Source organism: Gopherus evgoodei, chromosome 5 (genome assembly GCF_007399415.2).
Source record: "Gopherus evgoodei ecotype Sinaloan lineage chromosome 5, rGopEvg1_v1.p, whole genome shotgun sequence".
In the NCBI taxonomy this organism is placed as follows: domain Eukaryota; kingdom Metazoa; phylum Chordata; order Testudines; family Testudinidae; genus Gopherus; species Gopherus evgoodei.
This window is the reverse complement of record NC_044326.1, coordinates 130,103,454-130,123,616: the sequence shown is the minus strand read 5'-3', so window position 1 is coordinate 130,123,616 and position 20,163 is coordinate 130,103,454. Positions and strand designations below refer to the sequence as shown.

General features: G+C 50.5%; 1 protein-coding gene across 5 annotated transcripts in view; it reads left to right on the top strand.

Moving 5' to 3' along the window:
* The first annotated feature begins 359 nt into the window (after positions 1–359).
* The window catches only part of FRAS1 (Fraser extracellular matrix complex subunit 1), a 328,015-nt gene continuing 308,211 nt past the window's right edge, over positions 360–20,163 (top strand). For 2 of the 5 annotated variants that reach the window (XM_030565124.1, XM_030565121.1), the window contains exons 1-3: positions 381–618; positions 704–1,415; positions 18,133–18,164. In XM_030565124.1, coding sequence (XP_030420984.1) covers positions 1,337–1,415; positions 18,133–18,164 — 111 coding nt within the window. In that variant the 5' untranslated portion in view covers positions 381–618; positions 704–1,336. Of the gene's footprint in view, positions 619–703; positions 1,416–18,132; positions 18,165–20,163 lie in introns of all 5 variants that reach the window. The other 3 variants (XM_030565123.1, XM_030565125.1, XM_030565122.1) reach the window with 3 other exon arrangements.

Here is a 20,163-nt window from a genome sequence, read left to right as displayed (position 1 = left end):
CTGCTGCACCATAAGAGCTCAGATTTTTTTGGTTTAAAGGCTGGAGTATTCTGCAGGATGCCACAAAACACTAGGTGGCTGATTGCTTAGGGCCAGATCCTGTTTTCTCGGCAGGCGGTAGCAGAACTCTCTTTGACTTCGGTGGGACCAGGATCCAGCCCGCCCCTAGCCCGTGTTCCTGGTTCTCAATAGGAGCTGCTGTATCACAGGAGGGAGCTTGCTCCCTTCCCCCTTCCCGGCCCTGTGGCACTAGGTTGGACAGACAAAAGGCGAGCTTGTAAACTCCTGCGGAATGAATAAGGGGATCAGGTTGCTCGCTCGCTCACGTGACTCTGTGCCAGTTCCTTGAGTCCCTGGGTCCATTTTCACATGGAGAGGGGAGGAGCGTCTCGGGCTCCCAGCTCCAGGTTTATTTTGTCATTTTCTGCAGGCACGTTGCTTTAGGTTCCCTCGATTGCCTCCTTGCAGGTTCTTTTTGTCTTTGCAAAGGCCCCTTGCTGATTACACCCCCCGCCTTGCCTTCCCTCCCCGCTCACCCCTCTCTCCTCCAAGACAACGTTGCAGAAAGAGCTTTGCACGGATCTGCTGAGCTGGGGGTGGGGTGGGGAATAATACACTGTAAGGCAATTCTGTGTGTGTTGGGGGGGGTCGGTGCCACCTCCCCCACCCGCAGCCCCGTTTAATTCTTCTGCTTTTTTTTTAGCCCTCGCCTGCACTGGGATCAGCCCAAAGAGGCAGGCTAAGGTGGTGTCTTTGCAGGAGCACGGGGCTGGCACAGAACTGCAGCACCGGAGAAAGTTTCCCGGGAGGGAACCTCGCCGAGTGGATCTTGTTTGCCTGCCGGGCTGCTGGTGAGGAAGGGGCTGCACAGCAGAGCCCCCTCCACCCCCCTTGATTCCTGCCCCTCTGCGCGGAGCTGGGTGTAGTGCTGGTGTCCAGTGAACTTGAAAAGCTGCTTTGCGGGCAAACCTGCCGCGGTGGGTTTCTGCTCCGGCGCTCGGAGGTGGAGGGGTCTCGGGCCGGCCCCGGGGAAGTTTGCAGCGGGATGAACCCATGACGGGACAACTTTGGGGACCATGCTGCTGATGGGCTCGTGTGAGCAGCTGCTAAGCTAAGGACACGCGTGTCTCTCTTTCCACGCGCGGGGGGCGCGTTTGTGCTGCTGGACTCTTGTTACTCACTGGGGGAATTGTAAAACCACTTTGACCCTCCCTTTCTAATCTGACTCAAGCGAAGCGAAGGTCTGCAATTGTGCTGAGTTGTGGAGTCTGCTGCAGGAGGGGTTTTGCAGGGGACTGCTTGGGTGCCCGCTCCAGAATCGGCTTCGCCTCTCGCAATGGATTACCTGGAAGCGTGGCTCCGGATTGCGCTCCTCTTCGCTCGATTTGCCGTATTTCCCCAGCAGCAGGCGGAGGGTGAGTACCCTCGGTGTATAGTTACAGGGCGGGCTGCGCGCCTTAGGCATTTTCCCCACTGAAGATGGCTCTGATCCGGGTTAATTCCCACCCGGTGTGACTGTCCCCACCGTTGGCACAATGCCATTCAGTGTAGTTGCTTGCAGAACCCCACACTGCATAATTCAGCCGGCGCTCCGAGGGAGGGGCCCGGGGCTGTGAAAGCCATGCAGGCAGAACGGATTGCAGCAAGCAGCCCCCTCTGCAAGCAAACCGACCACCTCTGAGCGTGGCTGGGGAGGGAATCCGAGTTGACCTGGGAGATTTGGGGAGCTGAAAGGCGGCAGGCGGGGGTGTGTATGTGTCAGGAGAGCAATGCGAGCAGGACCCCCGGGTGTGGTTGTGCAGAAAGCCCCTTGCTCCCCGCCCGGTTCTCCTGCGGGCCGCCTGCTCTGCAGCCCGCGGGCCTCGGGGCGGTGCAGGGCGGAGGGGTGGCTTTGCGCTCCGCGCCCAGCCCCGGGGAGCGCTCACCTGGCTGCAGTCGGGGAGAACCAGAGCCCGGGACCCGCCTTCCTTCTCCTGTGCCCGGGGTCCTGCAGCAGCCCCTGTTGCAGGCGGCAGGACGAGGCGTGGGGCTTGGCAGCGCGCGAGCTTGGGTCCGAAGCAGCTGGTGCCCCGGGTGAAACTTCTCCGCCTCGCGCCTCTTTCCCACTGGGGATGGGTGGGCACATGCATGAGTGGGGGCCTTGCTGCTGCTTGCTGGTCTGTGCCCCCCCCCCTTTCCAGGCCTTTGCCTTTATACACATGGCGGGTGTGATGCCACTAACACATGCATGTGCCCTGGCTCGCTCTCCCTCCAACAGCAGCCAGGCCAATAAAATACATCACCTCAGTGGTTCTCACCCAGGGGTCCCGTATCCCTGGGGGCACACAGAGGTCTTCTGGGGGTACATCAACTCCACTAGATATTTGCCCAGATTTGCAACGGGCTCCATTAAAAGCACTAGCAAAGTGAGTACAAACTAAAATTTCGTACAGACAATGACTTGTTTATACTGTTCTGTACACCATACGCTGAAATGTAAGTACAATATTTATGTATTCCAGTTGATTTATTTGATAATTACATGGTAAAAATGAGAGCATAGGCACATTTTCAGTGACAGTGTGCTGTGACACTTTTGTATTTTCATGTCTGTTTTTGTAAACATATAGTTTTTACCTGAGGTAAAACTTGGGGGTACAGATCAGACTCCTAAAAGGGGTACAGGAGTCTGGAAAAGTTGAGAGCCACTGCCTTACTGCACCCACCCTGTCTCCCTTGCACAATAGGGGCAGTCTTGCACCGTCAGGCAGGACTGGAGCAGTAGGGGAAGGATTTTTTCCAAAGCATCTCAGTGTCTGGGGAGCACATCTCCCTGGAGCAGAGCGCCTGTGTTGCTATGGTGCTTTTGCATGTCCCATCCTCCCTGACCAAACAGGGCTTTTACAACTCTGTGATCGAGCTGGCACTTTTGTTCTCAACCCATCTTCAGCAACGCTTCAATTACCCTCTGAGCCACAATGTCTTATCCTTGCTCTTGGCCCAGGAATAAATCATAAGTTGGAGGAAATCCACTAGCTATTTCTCCTTTTCTGAAGAACGGATGGGGGAAATGTCAGGTCCAGGTGGGTTTCACACCGTGTGCAGTGTGTGTTATTACTGCTGATGGCAGCCGGAACTTACATGACTTCTTGCCGGTGGATTTTACACTGGTTTCTAAAGGGAATGTGCTGTGTAGAAGGATATGTTCCCTATTTTCTGCCCCATCTGCTGGCTAAGATTCTTCCCTTCCTCCCCGCTCTGCCTTCTTCAGTGTGGAAGTGGAATGGAGGGATTGCCAGCAGCCAGTATCTTGCAGTGCAGTCATACTCCATAGCTGCTTTTCTCCATGCTACATGCCACTTTGCATAGCATTACTGCCATTTTGCATCCTTCCGTACCATGCAATGGGGGGGAAACAGGTGACCCTACGCGTGTGAAATTTAGAAGTTCCTTTAGGAACCACAACTCTGACTTTCATTAACATTTAAACCATAGTGATTCATTAACTTAAGCTTTATTGAACTTAATACGCTCAAGGTTCTTAGTCAATAACAATAAGTGATCTCAGTCAATCTCCCAAGTCACTTAGGAACCTATGTTCCATTGAAGGTCCCTGAGACTCAGTTTCCTTGGGCACTTTGGAAAATGTGACCTGCCAGCAATAGTTCTCTTTGTCAATAACAGTGCCTTTTTACTAGTTAATAATAGGTGTGGGTGTGTTAGTTGAGGAGCAGCATTGTCAGATGTGACATCAGATAACCCAGATTGTGTGTGTGTGAAATTAACCCAGATTGTGTGTGTGTGTGAAATTACGAGTGAAGCACCCTCCTTTCTTACAACAACAACAATCTTGATGGAGCACAATATAAACATCCCTGAGTTTAGGGGACCCAACACAAAAGTGACGATGAGTTTGGGTCCCCCCCACCAAGGTGGTTCAGTATGTGAATGAGAATGTATTCCTTCAGGTGCAGAGAGACACTTTCCTTTCATCTGTGTTGGGTTTAGCAGAAGATCATTCATCTAAAAGGCCACTGAGTAACTTGGAAATGTAGGCACAGCTCCTGTAAACCTGAATGAAAAATACATTATCCATACACATTATATAGTATCAGTAGAGCCCTGGAAATCTGTGGATATCTGCTTTATATCCACGGATCATTTTTGCAGGTTGCAGATGGATGCGGATCCAAATTTTATATCTGGAATGCTGCAAATTTGTGGACGTCCGCGGATCGACTGCAGATACAAATTTTGTATCTGTGTGGGGCTCTAAGTATCAGGGCGCACTCTCAGTGACTGCCTTGAGGACAGGCCAGTTCAGTAGTAGGAAAGTTGGCAACAATGTAGTTAGAATATCTTTGAAAATCTATGTATATCAAATCATATGCAGTATGGGGTGAACACAAGTGTTTGAAGAGGACTGTCCTCCCATTACAGTTTGTGAGCAGGTGAAGTATATCTTGCCTTTAGTTAGGAGAGAATCAGATTTCGTGTGTTTTCCTTTGCAGTCATTAAGAGGCATGTCTGCTGCTGCTGAGGAGCCAGTGTGGTCAGGTGAATAGAATATAGGACTGAACATCAGGAGAGGTAGATTCTAAGCCCTCCACTGCCCTGTTGTGTGAGCTTGGGCAAATCAGAGTGGATTTTAAGGGCTGAATTTGTCATCATTGGGCTTCTCAATTTTTAAAACTAAATTAAAGTAAGTAAGGCACAGACGTAAAGTGGAAAATGGTAGAGCAAGGGAATAATCATGTGCAGGAAAGTCTCTCTCTCTCTCGGTGGTGAGTGCTTATAACAAAACCATTATAAATGGACAAACTAGAAAAACTCCCTGGGCTTGGCTGCCTGTTACAATAATGCCCCTTTACACCATAGTGGCTGTGTAAAAGAGCCGTACAGAAGATGTAAATGGAATCTTGTAACTTGAATGTATTGCCAGAGTGATGTAAAGAGGTCTGAGTGGAACTGCAAATCAAATCTAGTGTCAGGACTGGATTAAAGGTCAAATGTTCTCTGGGTGAGGGAATCTTCCCAAGCCTTTCTCTCCATTCTGAGTCCAAAGTCACAATCCTGACCCATTTCCCATTCACATTCATGGGAACACAGCCAGTTGACTTTAGTGGATGTTTGATTGGATCCTTATGGCCTTTCCCCTGACCAAAGGAAAATAATCCCTCACTTGCTAAGGCCCAGATTTGTGCCTTTGCAATCTGTTACACCTGGGCTAAAGATCAATTCAGTTTTCTGAATTCAATTTCAATTCAGACTCTCAGTTTTAAGCAACTACTTTAATGTAGACCCAAGGTTTGTTGTACAGTTTAGTAGCCAGATGCACACAGCTGTTTGAAAAATCAATAAAAGAAATGTCATTGTTCATTCATAATTTCATTCCCCGGCCCCATTTTTTGACTTAATCAGATAGTGTGTGTGAAACTGTACCTCACCAATCATTTGCTTGGGAAACCTTTCTCTTTCATTATTGTCAGTGATAGGCACTAGGGTATTAACGGTGAGTGAACGACGTTATATGTCAAAGTATTTGAGATGAGATTGCTATTCAGAATAACTGTGACATAGACACTTAGAAACACACCGCAATATCGTTGAGAAAGTCTAGGTGTAGAGAAACCTTAATGAGAAATCACCAAAAGAAATGTATTAAATAACGCCATTTGTGTCAAATTCCATTCTCAGATAGGTGTGATTTCAGTGGCTGGAATGTAACCCTTTGTGTGTAGTATGAGTTAAGAACTGGAATTCAAGGAAACTTTTAAAGTGCTAACATATTTGATGTATTTATATATATTTACACTTCTACCTCAATATAACGCTGTCCTCGGGAGCCAAAAAATCTTACTGTGTTATAGGTGAAACCACGTTATATTGAACTTGGTTTGATCTGCCAGAGTGCGTAGCACCGCCCCCCTTGCTCCCTTCTGCAGTGCTGCTTTACGGCATTATATCCGAATTCATGTTATATCCGAATTCGTGTTATATCGGGTCACATTATATCAGGGTAGAGGTGCATTTGTATATTTACTGTGCCTTCAGTTTTTCTATGGGAGCCAAGCACACCAATCCAAGGATGGATTCTGGCTTTAAGCTTAAGACCCTTACTTATGAAGAGAGAACTAGAATCTTGCCATCATGTAGCCTTCGGCAACACTGGAAGAAGAGAATAAACAATCCCCTTAATGCATAATGGACCAAATCTTGGAAATCCTCATTCATGCAAAACATCCCGTTAAGTTAATGGGAGGTTCACTGGAGTATGGAGCCCAGTGGCTGATCCTGCTAAGAACCTGAGAGGTTAGCCATTCTGATTCACTAAGCAGAAAGAGTAGGGCCTGGTCTACACTACGCGTTTAAACTGATTTTAGCAGCGTTAAACCGATTTACTGCTGTACCCGTCCACACAATGAGGCCCTTTATATCGATATAAAGGGCCCTTTAAATCAGTTTCTGTACTCCTCCCCAATGAGAGGAGTAGCGCTAAAATCGGTATTACCATATCGGATTAGGGTTAGTGTGGCCGCAAATCGACGGTGTTGGCCTCTGGGCGGTATCCCACAGTGCTCCACTGTGACCGCTCTGGACAGCAATCTCAACTCGGATGCAGTGGCAAGGTAGACAGGAAAAGCCCCGCGAACTTTTGAATTTCATTTCCTGTTTGCCCAGCGTGGAGCTCTGATCAGCATGGGTGGCGATGCAGTCCCAAATCCAAAGAGACCTCCAGCATGGACCGTACGGGAGGTACTGGATCTGATCGCTGTATGGGGAGACAAATCTGTTCTATCAGAGCTTCATTACAGAAGACGAAATGCCAAAGCATTTGAAAAATATCTCCAGGCTATGATACAGGGTCCACAGCACAGTGCTGTGTGACAAGCGTAACTGAAAGCCAAAGAATCAAATGGACGCTCATGGAGGGAGGGAGGGGGTACTGAGGACTTGAGCTATCCCATAGTCCCCGCCTTCTCCAAAAATCATTTGCATTCTTGGCTGAGCTCCCCCCACCCCCTCCGTGATAGAAAAGGGGAATAAATCGTTTCTTGACTTTTTTCAATGTCACCCTATGTATACTGCATGCTGCTGGAAGACACGGTGCTGCAGCAGTAAACAGTAGCATCCTCTCTCCACCCCTCCCCGGTGGCAGACGGTACAGTGCAGAAGGACTGATAGCTGTCCTCGTCATGAGCCCGTGAGGGCTCCTGGCTGGCCTCAGGTGAGGCCGGCCAGGGGCACCTGGGTAAAAATAGGAATGATTCCCAGTCATTCCCAGTAGATGGTACAGAACGGCTGGTAACCATCTCATCATAGCAACTGGGGGCTGAGCTCCATCAGCCCCCTCCCTTTCATGTGTAAAGAAAAGATTCTGTACTGCCTGGACTATCATAGCAGTGGGATGCTGGGCTCCTCTCCCCCACACCGCTTAATGTCCTGCCTGGACTATCATAGCAGCTGGAGGCTGCCTCCCCCTCATTTTATCTCACTAACAAAGTCAGTGTTTCTTATTCCTGCATTCTTTATTACTTCATCACACAAATGGGGGGGACACTGCCACAGTAGCCCAGGAAGGTTTGGGGAGGAGGGAAGCAACGGGTGGGGTTGTTGCAGGGACACCCCCTAGAATGGCATGCAGCTCATCATTTCTGCGGGATCTGACATGGAGCGGCTGTGCTCTCTGGTTCTCTGGTACAATGGTTCTTCTTTGAGTGATTGCTCATATCCATTCCAGTTAGGTGTACGCGCCGCGCGTGCACATTCGTCGGAAAACTTTTACCCTAGCAACTCAGTGGGCCGGCAGGTCGCCCCCTAGAGTGGCGCCACCATGGCGCTCCATATATACTCCTGCCGGCCCACCCGCTCCTCAGTTCCTTCTTACCGCCCGTGTCGGTCGTTGGAACAGTGGAGCGCGGCTTAGCTGACCTCCACTTCCCTAGCTACTCGTTTTCTCGTATATAATTATGCAGTTATAACCCTTTTATATATGTATTTGTATGGTTATACGTGTTTCTTTGCTAACATGGTTAGTTTAGTTAGCGGGGTTCAGGAAGTAGCCCCTTCCATGAGCCCAGTGCCGGAGCCTTGCATGGCTCACCGCGGCCGAAGAGAGATCTACATGACTCCTGTTGAAGTGCCTCAGGGAATCACACTTGACAGATAAGTGCCCCATTTGCAAGGCTTTTGAGCCGAGAACAAAAAAGGTGTGGGACTTTCACTTACCCCTCCACCTTGGGCGCCGAGCGATGTTCAAGCGGCGGGCAGAAGAGCCCCCTCGGCACCGGACCCTGCCGGTACTACAAGGCCTTTCGGCACCAACCGTTGCCGGCACCGATGTCGACTCGGCACCGCTCCCTCCTTCCGAGGTCGAGAGAGCCTACGATTCCTGCTGGTGCCTGGCAGCTCCCCGGCACGCGCCGTGGTTGAGCCCCCTGCTCCCGCTGCTTCCGTGCCACCTGCATCGCAGCCAGAGAGCTCGCCTAAGTTGCGTTACCCGGCACCGGCACCCGCAGAGGCACCGATGACTTCAGCTCCGTCGATTCCAGTCCCCTAGGACCACGGAATCCGGTGCCTGGCAGCTCCCCGGCTCGCGCCGTGGTAGAGCTTACTGCTCCTGCTGCTTCTGTGCCAACTGCACCACAGCTAGAGAGCTCGTCTAGGATGGCTCGCCCGGCACCGACGACGTCGCCACCGTCGATCCCGGTCCCACGAGGGCCGTAGAATCCGGTGCCTGACGGCTCCCCGGCACGCGCCGTGGTTGAGCGTATTGCTCCTGCTGCTTCCGTGCCAGCGGCACCGCAGCCAGAGAGCTCGTCCAAGTCGGATCGCCTGGCGCCGACACCTGCTACGGCACCGATGACGTCGACACCGTCGATCCCGGTCCCACAAGGGCCGTAGAATCCGGTGCCTGACGGCTCCCCGGCACGCGCCGTGGTTGAGCGTATTGCTCCTGCTGCTTCCGTGCCAGCGGCACCGCAGCCAGAGGGCTCGTCTACGTCGGATCGCCCGGCACCGACACCTGCTGCGGCACCGATGGCGTCGGCACCGTCGATCCCGGTCCCACAAGGGCCGTAGAATCCGGTGCCTGACGGCTCCCCGGCACGCGCCGTGGTTGAGCGTATTGCTCCTGCTGCTCCGTGCCAGCGGCACCGCAGCCAGAGGGCTCGTCTACGTCGGATCACCCGGCACCGACACCTGCTGCGGCACCGATGGCGTCGCACCGTCGATCCCGGTCCCACAAGGGCCGTAGAATCCGGTGCCTGACGGCTCCCCGGCACGCGCCGTGGTTGAGCGTATTGCTCCTGCTGCTTCCGTGCCAACGGCACCGCAGCCAGAGAGCTCGTCCACGTCGGATCGCCCGGCACCGATGACGTCGGCACCGTCGATCCCGGTCCCGCAAGGGCCGTAGAATCCGGTGCCTGACGGCTCCCCTGCACGCGCCGTGGTCGAGCTAATGCTCTGGCTGCTTCCGTGCCAACGGCACCGCGGCCAGAGGGCTAGTCTAAGTCGGATCGCCCGGCACCGACACCTGCTGCGGCACCGATGACGTCGGCACCGTCGATCCCGGTCCCGCAAGGGCCGTAGAATCCGGTGCCTGACGGCTCCCCGGCACGCACCGTGGTTGAGCTCCTGCTCCGGCTGCTTCCGTGCCAACGGCACCGCAGCCAGAGGGCTAGTCTAAGTCGGATTGCCCGGCACCGACGTCTCTGAGGCACCGACATCATCGGCACCGTCGATTCCAGTCCCACAAGGGCTATCGAATCCGGTGCCCGACGGCTCCCCGGCACGCACCATGGTTGAGCGTATTACTCCCGCTGCTTCAGTGCTGACGGCACCGCAGCCAGACGGCTTATCTAACTCGGATCGCCCGGCACCGACATCTACCGAAGCTCTGATGACCTCGGTACCGTGGATCCCGGTCCCACGAGGGCTGTCGAATCCGGTGCCTGACAGCTCCCCAGTACGCACTGTGGTTGAGCCTGCTGTTCCCTTCACGCCGGAGATGTTACCAACGGCGAGGGCTCTCAGTGCCATGACAGAGTCAGTGCTGCCTGACCCGGGCACCGCTGGTACGGGTAATACAATCTCTTCAGGGGACTGTCCCCTGTCAGCACAGCAGAGCGGCACTGTTCATGATCACGGTCCCGCAGACACTCCAAGTCCTGTCGGCACGCCGGACACCACTGGCAGTCCCGGTGCTGTTTTCCTCGGTACTGGTCACACTCGCTGCACCGGTCGGTATCCTGTTCGCCGACCCGCTATCGGCACCGTTCCGACCTCCGGCACCGGGGCAGGTACCTTGACTCCTGTGGCCCTTCTCCGAGCCTCGAGATCTCGGTCGACCTCCCGACACCGTTCTGGTTGCGGGTCTGGATCTCGTTCCAGGTACCGATACGCCTCCCGATGCCGGTCCCCGGTGCCGAGTTGGGCAAGGTCCGAGTGAGTCAGAGACTCTGCCTGTGCCTTCTTTTAGTACCTCCATGGCCGTCCGGACACGCATCCGTGTCATCCCATATGCGCGGATTTTATGCTCAGGACCACGATCCTGATATGATGGCCAGCGGGCGCCAGCCCCAAAGCAAAAAAGAGGCTTGGCGAATGAACCTGCTTGGCCGCCAGGTGTACTCTGCAGGGGCCCTGCAGCTCGGGGTAGCTACGCAACAAGCCTTGCTTAGCTGCGATAATTATAGCACCTGAGTACAGGAGTTTCTCCCTCAAAACTTCCACCTGGAGTTCGCTGCCGTCTTGGAGGACGGGGGGGAAAGAAGGTTCCCAGAGCGTCCCTCCAGGCCTCGTTGGACGCAGCAGACTCTGCGGCCAACACTCTGGCCTTGAGTGTCGCCGTGAGGTGCATATTCATGGCTTCAGGTTTTAAACCTCCGGCCGGAGCTGCAGTAGGCCATTCAGGATTTACCCCTTGTTGGTAAAGGCATCTTCGCGGCAGAGACAGCCCCAGACTGCGAAGTCGGGTGGGCAATAGGGTCCTAATGCGTCTCAGCATGTATACGCCAGCGACCAAACGCAGGCCTTTCTGGCCCCAGCCGCCATACTCTGTGCCTAGCCAGAGGCAGAACTCTGGCAAACGGCAGGGCCAAGGTGGTCGCAGACGAACGTCAGGACCCCTAAAGAGCCAAAGTCAAGGTCCCTCGCAATTACCACTGGGACCAAAGACGGACCTTCCAAGGTTCACCTGAGGGCGGTGTACCAGTCGCAGGACGGGATCCCGATCCCGCTTTCTCCTGGCATGGCCCCAGTTACTTTCAGATCGCTGGGTCCTGCGCACGATGGAGCATAGGTACCACCTTTAATTTGCTCCAGCCCTGTCCCACTTCAGCGGACGAAAGGGGTAAGGGGTTTTACCCCCGTTATGCCCTAGTCCCCCACTCGAACACAGGTCTCAGACCTTCTTGGTCCTGCACGGACTCAACCAGGTTAGGTTAAGGTTGGAGTTCTGCATGGTATCCCTGGGAACCATTATTCCATCCTTGCCTCCTGGGGGCTACTGTGCCGCCCTGGATATGAAAGACGCGTATTTTCGCAATGCCATCTTCCCTCCGCACGGGAGATGCCTCCGCTCTATAGCCGACTGTCAATACTCCCGGTTTACGGCCATAGTCGCCGCCTACCGTCGCTGATGTCGGATATGCGTTTTTTTCCGTATCTGGACGATTCGCTTATCCGCGGAGACTCTGAGACACAAACCACTCAGCGCGTGGGCATCGCCACGGTCTTATTCACAGGTCAAGGCCTGCTGTTTATTATAGAGCAATCCACTCTGGTCCCCACGCAGAGGTTGGGCTCCCTAGGGGCTATCCTGGTCTCCTACCTAGCCGGAGCCTGCTTATCGCAACTGAGATTTTAGGCGATGGCAACAATCATCTGAGGCTGAAGGCTTTCCCAACGACCTCAGCTCGTTCTTGTCTCAGTCTCCTGGGTCCATGGTTGCCCGAAAGTTTGTAACCAAACACGCCAAGCTCCGCCTCCGTCCTCTCCAAGTCCGGCTCACCGCCCCTGACGGCGGACGCCTCATCTCTCTGCTCGAGTGCTCATAGTCACCTCTGAGCTTAAGGCCTTTGGTCTTCTAGGGAGCTGGCATTCCTCATCAATGCCCCAAAAATTGAGAGTAGTCCGCCTGGCATGCCAGGGGTTTCCAGCGGCAGCTGCGAGGCCGTTGTATCTCGGTGTTTACAGCCAACACGGCGACCAGGTGCTTCATAAGTATTCAGGGGGGACATAGCCCCCCCCTCTTTTTTGTCAGGAGGCCATCCATTTCCGGGTCTTTGGCATGGCCCACTCGATGGAGCTGGCGACGTCCTTTCTCCCAGGCGTTTGGAACGTCCTAACTCTTTGCCTCAGCAGGTCTTTCCTGCCTTACGAGTGATCACTCTGCCCCATGTGAGGCGTCCCGCTTTCCGGAAGTGGAGATGTTTCCTCGCACAGACCTGTTCGTTCACCGCGAGAGCAGGAAATGCCAGGTGTTTTGCTCCTTCCAAGATCTCTCCTCGGAATCGATCTTGGACGCATTCCTGATGCTGTGGAAAGGCCAACTGCATTATGCCTTCCCACTGTTCCCACTGGTTCATTAGGTCCTGCTCAAACTCCGCAGGGGCAGAACGTGCATCATCATGATCACTTCAGAATGGTCCAGGCAGCGCTGATATACCATGTTACTCGGCCTGGCAGCCCAGACCTCATCACTCAGGGCAGCGACAGGCTTCGTCACTCGGACCTGCAGCCTCTTCGCTTCACGGTGGCTGCTGCGTACCTGAGTCGGGGTGACAGGCAGCCTTCCACCTGGTCAACGTACCGGGCCAGGTGGAAGCGTTTCTTTTACAGCTGCAATACGCTCGATCTTGCTCCTGCTGAGGTCTCGATCCCCTCTGTGTGGCCTGCCTCTGGCCTTCAGCGGCAGGGCCTGGCGGTATCATCGCTGAGGATACACTCAGCAGCCATCTCTACCTTCCAGGAGGCTGAGATGGACGTTCAGCGTTCTCACGCTCTATGGGTTCGAGGTCCCTCAAGGGCTTGGAGCGCTTGCACCCTCGGGTGCGCCGCCCAGCCCGACCTGGGACCTCAACCTAGTCTTGGCCAGACGGGTCTCTGAGATCAGAGCTCTTACGGGGGTTCCACCGTACACTAGGTTTCACAATGACAAGGTGCAGTTATGACCGCACCCGGCTTTCCTCCCTAAGGTGGTTTTGGCTATCCCGGTAGCGGGCCAAAGGGAGGGCTTGCTTGTTCTCCTCTCAGAGGATCTCATCTGGGGTGATGGCGGACATCCCCTCTTGTTATGATTTGGCTCATATTTCCCCAAGCCACATCAACGTGCATTCTACCAGGGCTCAGGCTTCATCTGCCGCCTTGCTGGCTCGTGTTTCTACCCACGAGATCTGTCGCGAAGCTCCATTGGTCCTCGGTCCATACCTTTGCTTCGCAGTATGCCCTGGTTCAGCAGTCAAGAGAGGCTGTAGCCTCTGGCTCAGCAGTTTTATTCTGCCACATTTCACTCCGACCCCACCGCCTTTGTAAGGCTTGGGATTCACCTAACTGGAATGGATATGAGCAATCACTCGAAGAAGAAAAGACGGTTACTCACCTTTGTAACTGTTGTTCTTCGAGATGTGTTGCTCATATCCATTCCACACCCGCCCTCCTTCCCCACTGTCGGAGTGGCCGGCAAGAAGGAACTGAGGAGCGGGTGGGCCGGCAGGAGTATATATGGAGCGCCATGGTGGCGCCACTCTAGGGGGCGACCTGCCGGCCCACTGAGTTGCTAGGGTAAAAGTTTTCCGACGAATGTGCACGCGCGGCGCGTACACCTAACTGGAATGGATATGAGCAACACATCTCGAAGAACAACAGTTACAAAGGTGAGTAACCGTCTTTTCTCTAGTACACTTGCCCCATATTCTCGGCAGGACTGACTCTATTTTTAGATACCATAAAGGAGGGATTGACTCAGGGAGTCATTCCCATTTTTGTCTTTGCGCCCCCGGCCGACCTCAGCCAGGGGCACCCATGACAGCAGCAGTCGGTACAGAACGACAGATAACTGTCATCTCATTGCCAATTTACAGTGGCGCAGCAGATGGTACAGAACGACTGATAACCGTCTCCGCTGTCATGCAAAGGCAAATGAATGCTGCTGTGTAGCGCTGCAGTATCGCCTCTGTCAGCGGCATCCAGTACACATACGGTGACAGTAAAAAAAAAAAAAAAAAAAGCTGAACGGGCTCCCTTGTTGCTGTGCTATGGCATCTGCCAGGGCAATCCAGGGAAAAAGGGCGCGAAATGATTGTCTGCCTTTGCTTTCCCAGAAGGAGGAAGGAATGACTGACGACATTTACCCAGAACCACCCGCGACAATGATTTTTACCCCATCAGGCACTGGGATCTCAACCCAGAATTCCAATGGGCGGGGGAGACTGCGGGAACTATGGGATAGCTACGGAATAGCTACCCACAATGCAACGCTCCGGAAATCGACGCTAGCCTCAGACCATGGACGCACACCACCAAATTAATGTGCTTAGTGTGGCCGCGTGCACTCGACTTTATGCAGTCTGTTTTACAAAACCCGTTTACGTAAAATCAGAATAATCCCATAGTGTAGACGTACCCTAGGATAAGGAAGGACAATTGGAGTAAAGGATATTTATCATTCAGTAGCTGATGCAGGAATCAGTTACTGGCGGGGGGGGGGGAGGGGATGGGACGGGACCCTTTCGGTAACAACAAGGGTTTTTTTAAATTGTCTAGAAGCACCTCTAAAGTTGTGTTTTTCTACCAGTGAAACAATTCAACTTTTCAATCCATGCCTCAAAGTACCTGCAGTTTCCATTTCAAGGCAAGCAGGACAATGAATATTGGAGAGAGAGAGATTCATCTGTATCTAGAGCACTTGATTACATAAAAAAGCTACAAACCTAAACTTGCCCATTCTCGTTTTCCCCACAATACTTTTGGTGTGCTGAAAATGCTTGGGAGGGCTGTCCGTTTTTCCTACCGCCTGCATAGACTCATAGACTCTAGGACTGGAAGGGACCTCAAGAAGTCATCGAGTCCAGTCCCCTGCCCTCATGGCAGGACCAAATACTGTCTAGACCATCCCTAATAGATATTTATCTAACCTACTCTTAAATATCTCCAGAGATGGAGATTCCACAACTTCCCTAGGCAATCTGTTCCAGTGTTTAACTACCCTGACAGTTAGGAACTTTTTCCTAATGTCCAACCTAAATCTCCCTTGCTGCAGTTTAAGCCCATTGCTTCTTGTTCTATCATTGGAGGCTAAGGTGAACAAGTTTTCTCCCTCCTCCTGATGACACCCTTTTAGATAACTGAAAACTGCTATCATGTCCCCTTTCAGTCTTCTCTTTTCCAAACTAAACAAACCCAATTCCTTCAGCCTTCCTTCACAGGTCATGTTCTCAAGACCTTTAATCATTCTTGTTGCTCTTCTCTGGACCCTCTCCAGTTTTTCCACATCTTTCTTGAAATGCGGTGCCCAGAACTGGACACAATACTCCAGTTGAGGCCTAACCAGCGCAGAGTAAAGCGGAAGAATGACTTCTCGTGTCTTGTTTACAACACACCTGTTAATGCATCCCAGAATCACGTTTGCTTTTTTGCAACAGTATCACACTGTTGACTCATATTAAGCTTGTGGTCTACTATGACCCCTAGATCTCTTTCTGCCATACTCCTTCCTAGACAGTCTCTTCCCATTCTGTATGTGTGAAACTGATTGTTCCTTCCTAAGTGGAGTACTTTGCATTTATCTTTATTGAACTTCATCCTGTTTACCTCAGACCATTTCTCCAATTGTGGAAGCCAGTGTCCACTCCTTTTTGGAGACCACCTACTAGGCTTTCTCAGATGCCTTCTTTGTTTCTGTGTTCTCCACTCTTCAGAACAAGACTCCTGTGTCTGCCTGCAGCCAGAATTCCCTGCTCTGCAGCCAGCCTGGCCATCTTGGGTGCCAGCAGGCTAGACTAAAACCTTGGTTTGGTTTGGTTTGGTTTTCCCTCTGCTGCTGAGCAGTTGTTTTACATCCCTTCAGACTTATTGGTGTCACATTTTTATTTTGTTTAAATCAGCCTTGTAAGTAATATGCTTAATAGCCTGCTCCCAGAGAAGCCCAGGGGCTGTTTCTAGTTGGTTCAGAACCGAGTCCTGAATGTGCAGTTTAATCGTGATGCATATTAGGGACAAGATGGAAACCTGCACATTTTACACAAACTGCCTAAATGCCAGATGAATTTTATTATAGGTAGATGCATATTAAGGTGTTCTGGCTTGATGGCAAGTTAATTAGAAGAAATACAGTTTTGTGCAGGTGGCCAATTCATGGGATTAGAAGTGGGATATGAAGCGTTCACCTCTAGGTTACTAATTCAAACTCAGGACAGGAAGCTGTCACTTTCTGATGTTTGGCCTGTGTGAAAGGTACACAATGCTGGGTGTGGTACAAGGATCCAGACAGATAAGCGAAAAGAGTTAATTGTGTCTGTCCTGTGCCTAGAGGACAGGTGTCCATGTTACAAAAACCACCACTAGGGGAGACATCAAGCTGGTAGGTCAGTTTACTGGCAGTGTCAATGGAGAAGCCAAGGAATACCGTGGCATAGAAACTAAACTACCCTCCCCAGAGGGGCAGGTTCCTCCTGGTCAGGTTTGAGGCCCATTGCCTCAGTGTGGGTGAAGCTTGTGGTGCTGTTGCACATCATGTCTGTGCTCTCTGGTGCTGGGCTATTTTTGACCTCAGTTGGAAAGATGGACACAGCCATACAAGGAGGTCTTCCTGAAGGAACAACGTTGGCCCACTATTCAGTCAGAGGAAAGGCCATGAAAACAGATGTGCTAAGAGGGGGCGGGATCAAATGTGTAAGAGTTGGAGAGAGACAAGGTGGGTGAGGAAATTAATATATTTTATTGGACTGCCTTCTGTTGGTGGAGGAGACGAGCTTTACAGCATCAGAAGTTGGTCCAATAAAAGATATATCTTCACATCTCCCCCCTCCCCTCGTATCTTGGGATCAACATGGCTGTAACAAAACTGCAAATGATAAAAACTTGCCAGTGGGCAATGCCAAGCAGAGTACCTCAGACAGTACCCTGTGAACGATCGGAGGAGTTAATAGATGCCACCTGAGGCACTCTGCTTGAATGGGTGAGATAATCGCCTCACTCAGGGAGTACATCAGCCATGACTATCCAAGGAACAATGGCAATGGGTGGTGTGGGACTATATTTTGGATGGATGGCACATTTCTTGGCAGATAGACAACTTACTGCATCCCCCAGCCCAGTGGCTCTCCCTTGTGGTCCAAGCATCATCCAGTTGCATCCATGTGACAGTCTCAGGACCATACAGGTAGTATATATATTGAATGGAAGCGGCCCATATAGCACATAGAGAGCTGCATATGCAGCCCACAGTGGTAAATAGGTACCAAAAGAGCCTCCTTCATTATAACAGGACATATTGTGGTCACGGGCAGTTTAACTGATATCCCTCCAGGCGTGGCTTCTTGAGCTCGCCATCTTGCCCTTGTGGAGCTCAAGAACAAGCAGCTTGCCAGCTGGTTATGGCCTGCCCTCTTTATCCTCTTGATGGTGGACGAATGTGCTTGATGTCTCTGCATGCTGCTGCCATGATAAAGTGGCTACATCACTTACCCCATTCTGATTTGTTGTTTGTGCTGCCAGAGGCCATATGCTAGAAAAAGCAAAAAGGATACAGGCCCACTCTGTGATCGAGCTTCTGCCTACTGGATTTGAAGGTGGCCCGTGCCAGGAGGAGGTGAACAAGGAGATGCTAGGACTGAATTGAGTTTTTGATGCAGTGATTGAGCAAGTGGTGGATTGATAGTGCTGCATGGTCTTAAAGCAAATAGAAAAAGGACAAAAAACATTTGGATAGTGCAAGTAGCTTATAATGTGAAACCACACTTCCATAACAACATTTCCTATTCTGTATTTGGTTGCCTTTTGTATTGGCATGCCTAAAAACCCTCTTAGTGACATTCAGGGGAATTGTGGATGCTCAAAGAATGCCAGGCAAAGTTCTTTTGAAGCAGTGGTTTATGGGTGAGTCTATTAATATCAGCTTCCTTCTAATCCATTTTCTTTTTGGTCCTACAGGTGCTTGTGTCTACCAAGGCTCATCGTTTGAGGTAGGTGAACCATAATATGTTTCATGGTTACCTTGAGGTTGATAGACTGCACTTATGACTCAACAACTTTTGTCAGTGCCACATGGGCACAAATGGAAGTGATGCTTTCATTAATATGAAATGGGGTGAAATCGTGGCCCCACTGAAATCCATTGCAAAATTACTATTGACTTCACTGGGGTCAAGATTTCACCCATGGTCTTTGTCAACCCCAGCAGGCTTCGGTTGGGCAAGACTCCATGCATATTAACTAATTTGGCTCTTTGTTTGTCCTGTGCATTTTAAACATTGTGATTCAGGAATGTGCAAAACACGACAGGCCAGCTTGTATTGTCTAAAATCTTCCTGTATATTCTGCATGTATTTGGTGTTTTGTTATGAGTGATGATTGTTTAACACTTTTCTTCTCTAAAACTTCATATTCATTGTGTGCTGTGACTTCTCGTTTTTTTAAAACTAAAAGTATGACTTTTGCATTTTTTTTGCTGTGACAAAACCACGATTTCTCCATTTGATTGTCATTTTTTACAATTGCAAATAATCCACCTCAATTATTGGGCAGATATGTGATGTAGGGAATCTCATGCACTTAAGTACTTTTCCATACGATTCTTGGCTGTCTCAATTTGATATTCAAACAGTAAAAAGAAATTGACAAGAACATTGCTCCTGAAGTGCTCACACACAGGCGTGCTATCACAATGAAACTACACAATGATTTGTTGTTGTAGAATCTAACGTAGTGTGCATCATGGTTATTTGTTAGCTAGATTGGGTTTATATGTTTTCTTTCCCTGAATACCCCCGTCCAGCAAAGTTACTGCAGTGTCTTTATAATCTATAACTATTGTATAACCTCAAGTTCTATAGGAGTTGGGTTCTTTTTCCCTTCAAACCTTGACGTTGACCCTTTTAAAGTTCTCCTGCACGAAGGGGGAAATGAAATGGAATTGGTTTACACCAGCTTGTCTTTGGTGGATGGCTTGGTGAAAAGCCGAAGCAGATTGCGTTCATTTGTTTCCCTTAATAATACACTGTGGAGCATCACAGTGTTTTAAAGGAGATTGAAAAGTCTGTCTACACTCCATCAACTCTAATACCTTGTGTGACATCATTCTCTTCAAAACTCATTTGATCTCAGTAAGGACTGTAATATAATGAAACTAAGGGGATGGGAAATGAGATGCTCATCAATGTCACCGCATGATGATGACGTGTGACATTTACAATTCCATTTTTTTTTGGCTTTGTACGCTTGTCTAAATGATGTAGTTGATGGAGATGCAGACTAAATTGAAGGTTGTTTTTGTTTAAATGATAGAAATTAAGGGTCAGTTATGGAAACCCTTACTCACTTGAAGTAATTCCGTAGTATGTTGATGTCAGTGTTGATTACTCATGGCGTAGGATACTACTCGGTGTGTGTAAAGGTATACAGATCTTAAAGCAGCTTTGATATAAAAAAAAATGCTTCACTGGGGAGAAAAGTCCTAGATTTTGTTTGGCTTGAGAACTGTACATGTGTGTAGTTATTCTGTAGTGTAACCTTCATGGAAAGGTCAATATGAAGAAGGAAAAAAAGTATATTAGCGTTGTACTGGTGTTGGTATTCTTCAGCGTGTTACTACTTGTAGAAAAATACCAGGTCAAGTTATAGGGTTAGTTTTCACCAGGTCAAGATGTGTGCTAACAAGACATACGCTGCCTGGCACCACTGAAAGGGAGAAAGACAAGCTGCATTCTGTTTTTTGGATTCTTTCAGAATCCCAGCTTGTTTAAAAGCAACACGATATTGTTTGTAGTAGCTCCCACAGCATGCAAGGTGCTGTCTGAACACAGCTGGAGACAACATCTTTCACATTGTGAGTGCTGCTAAGGACAAAAATGATAAGACAATAATAGTAACAATTTCTGAAATCCTTGCCCAGAGGCACATGTAACTTAAAAAGACAAAGATACACTAAGGATGGGAGAGAAGGATGAAATATACAAGTGATGT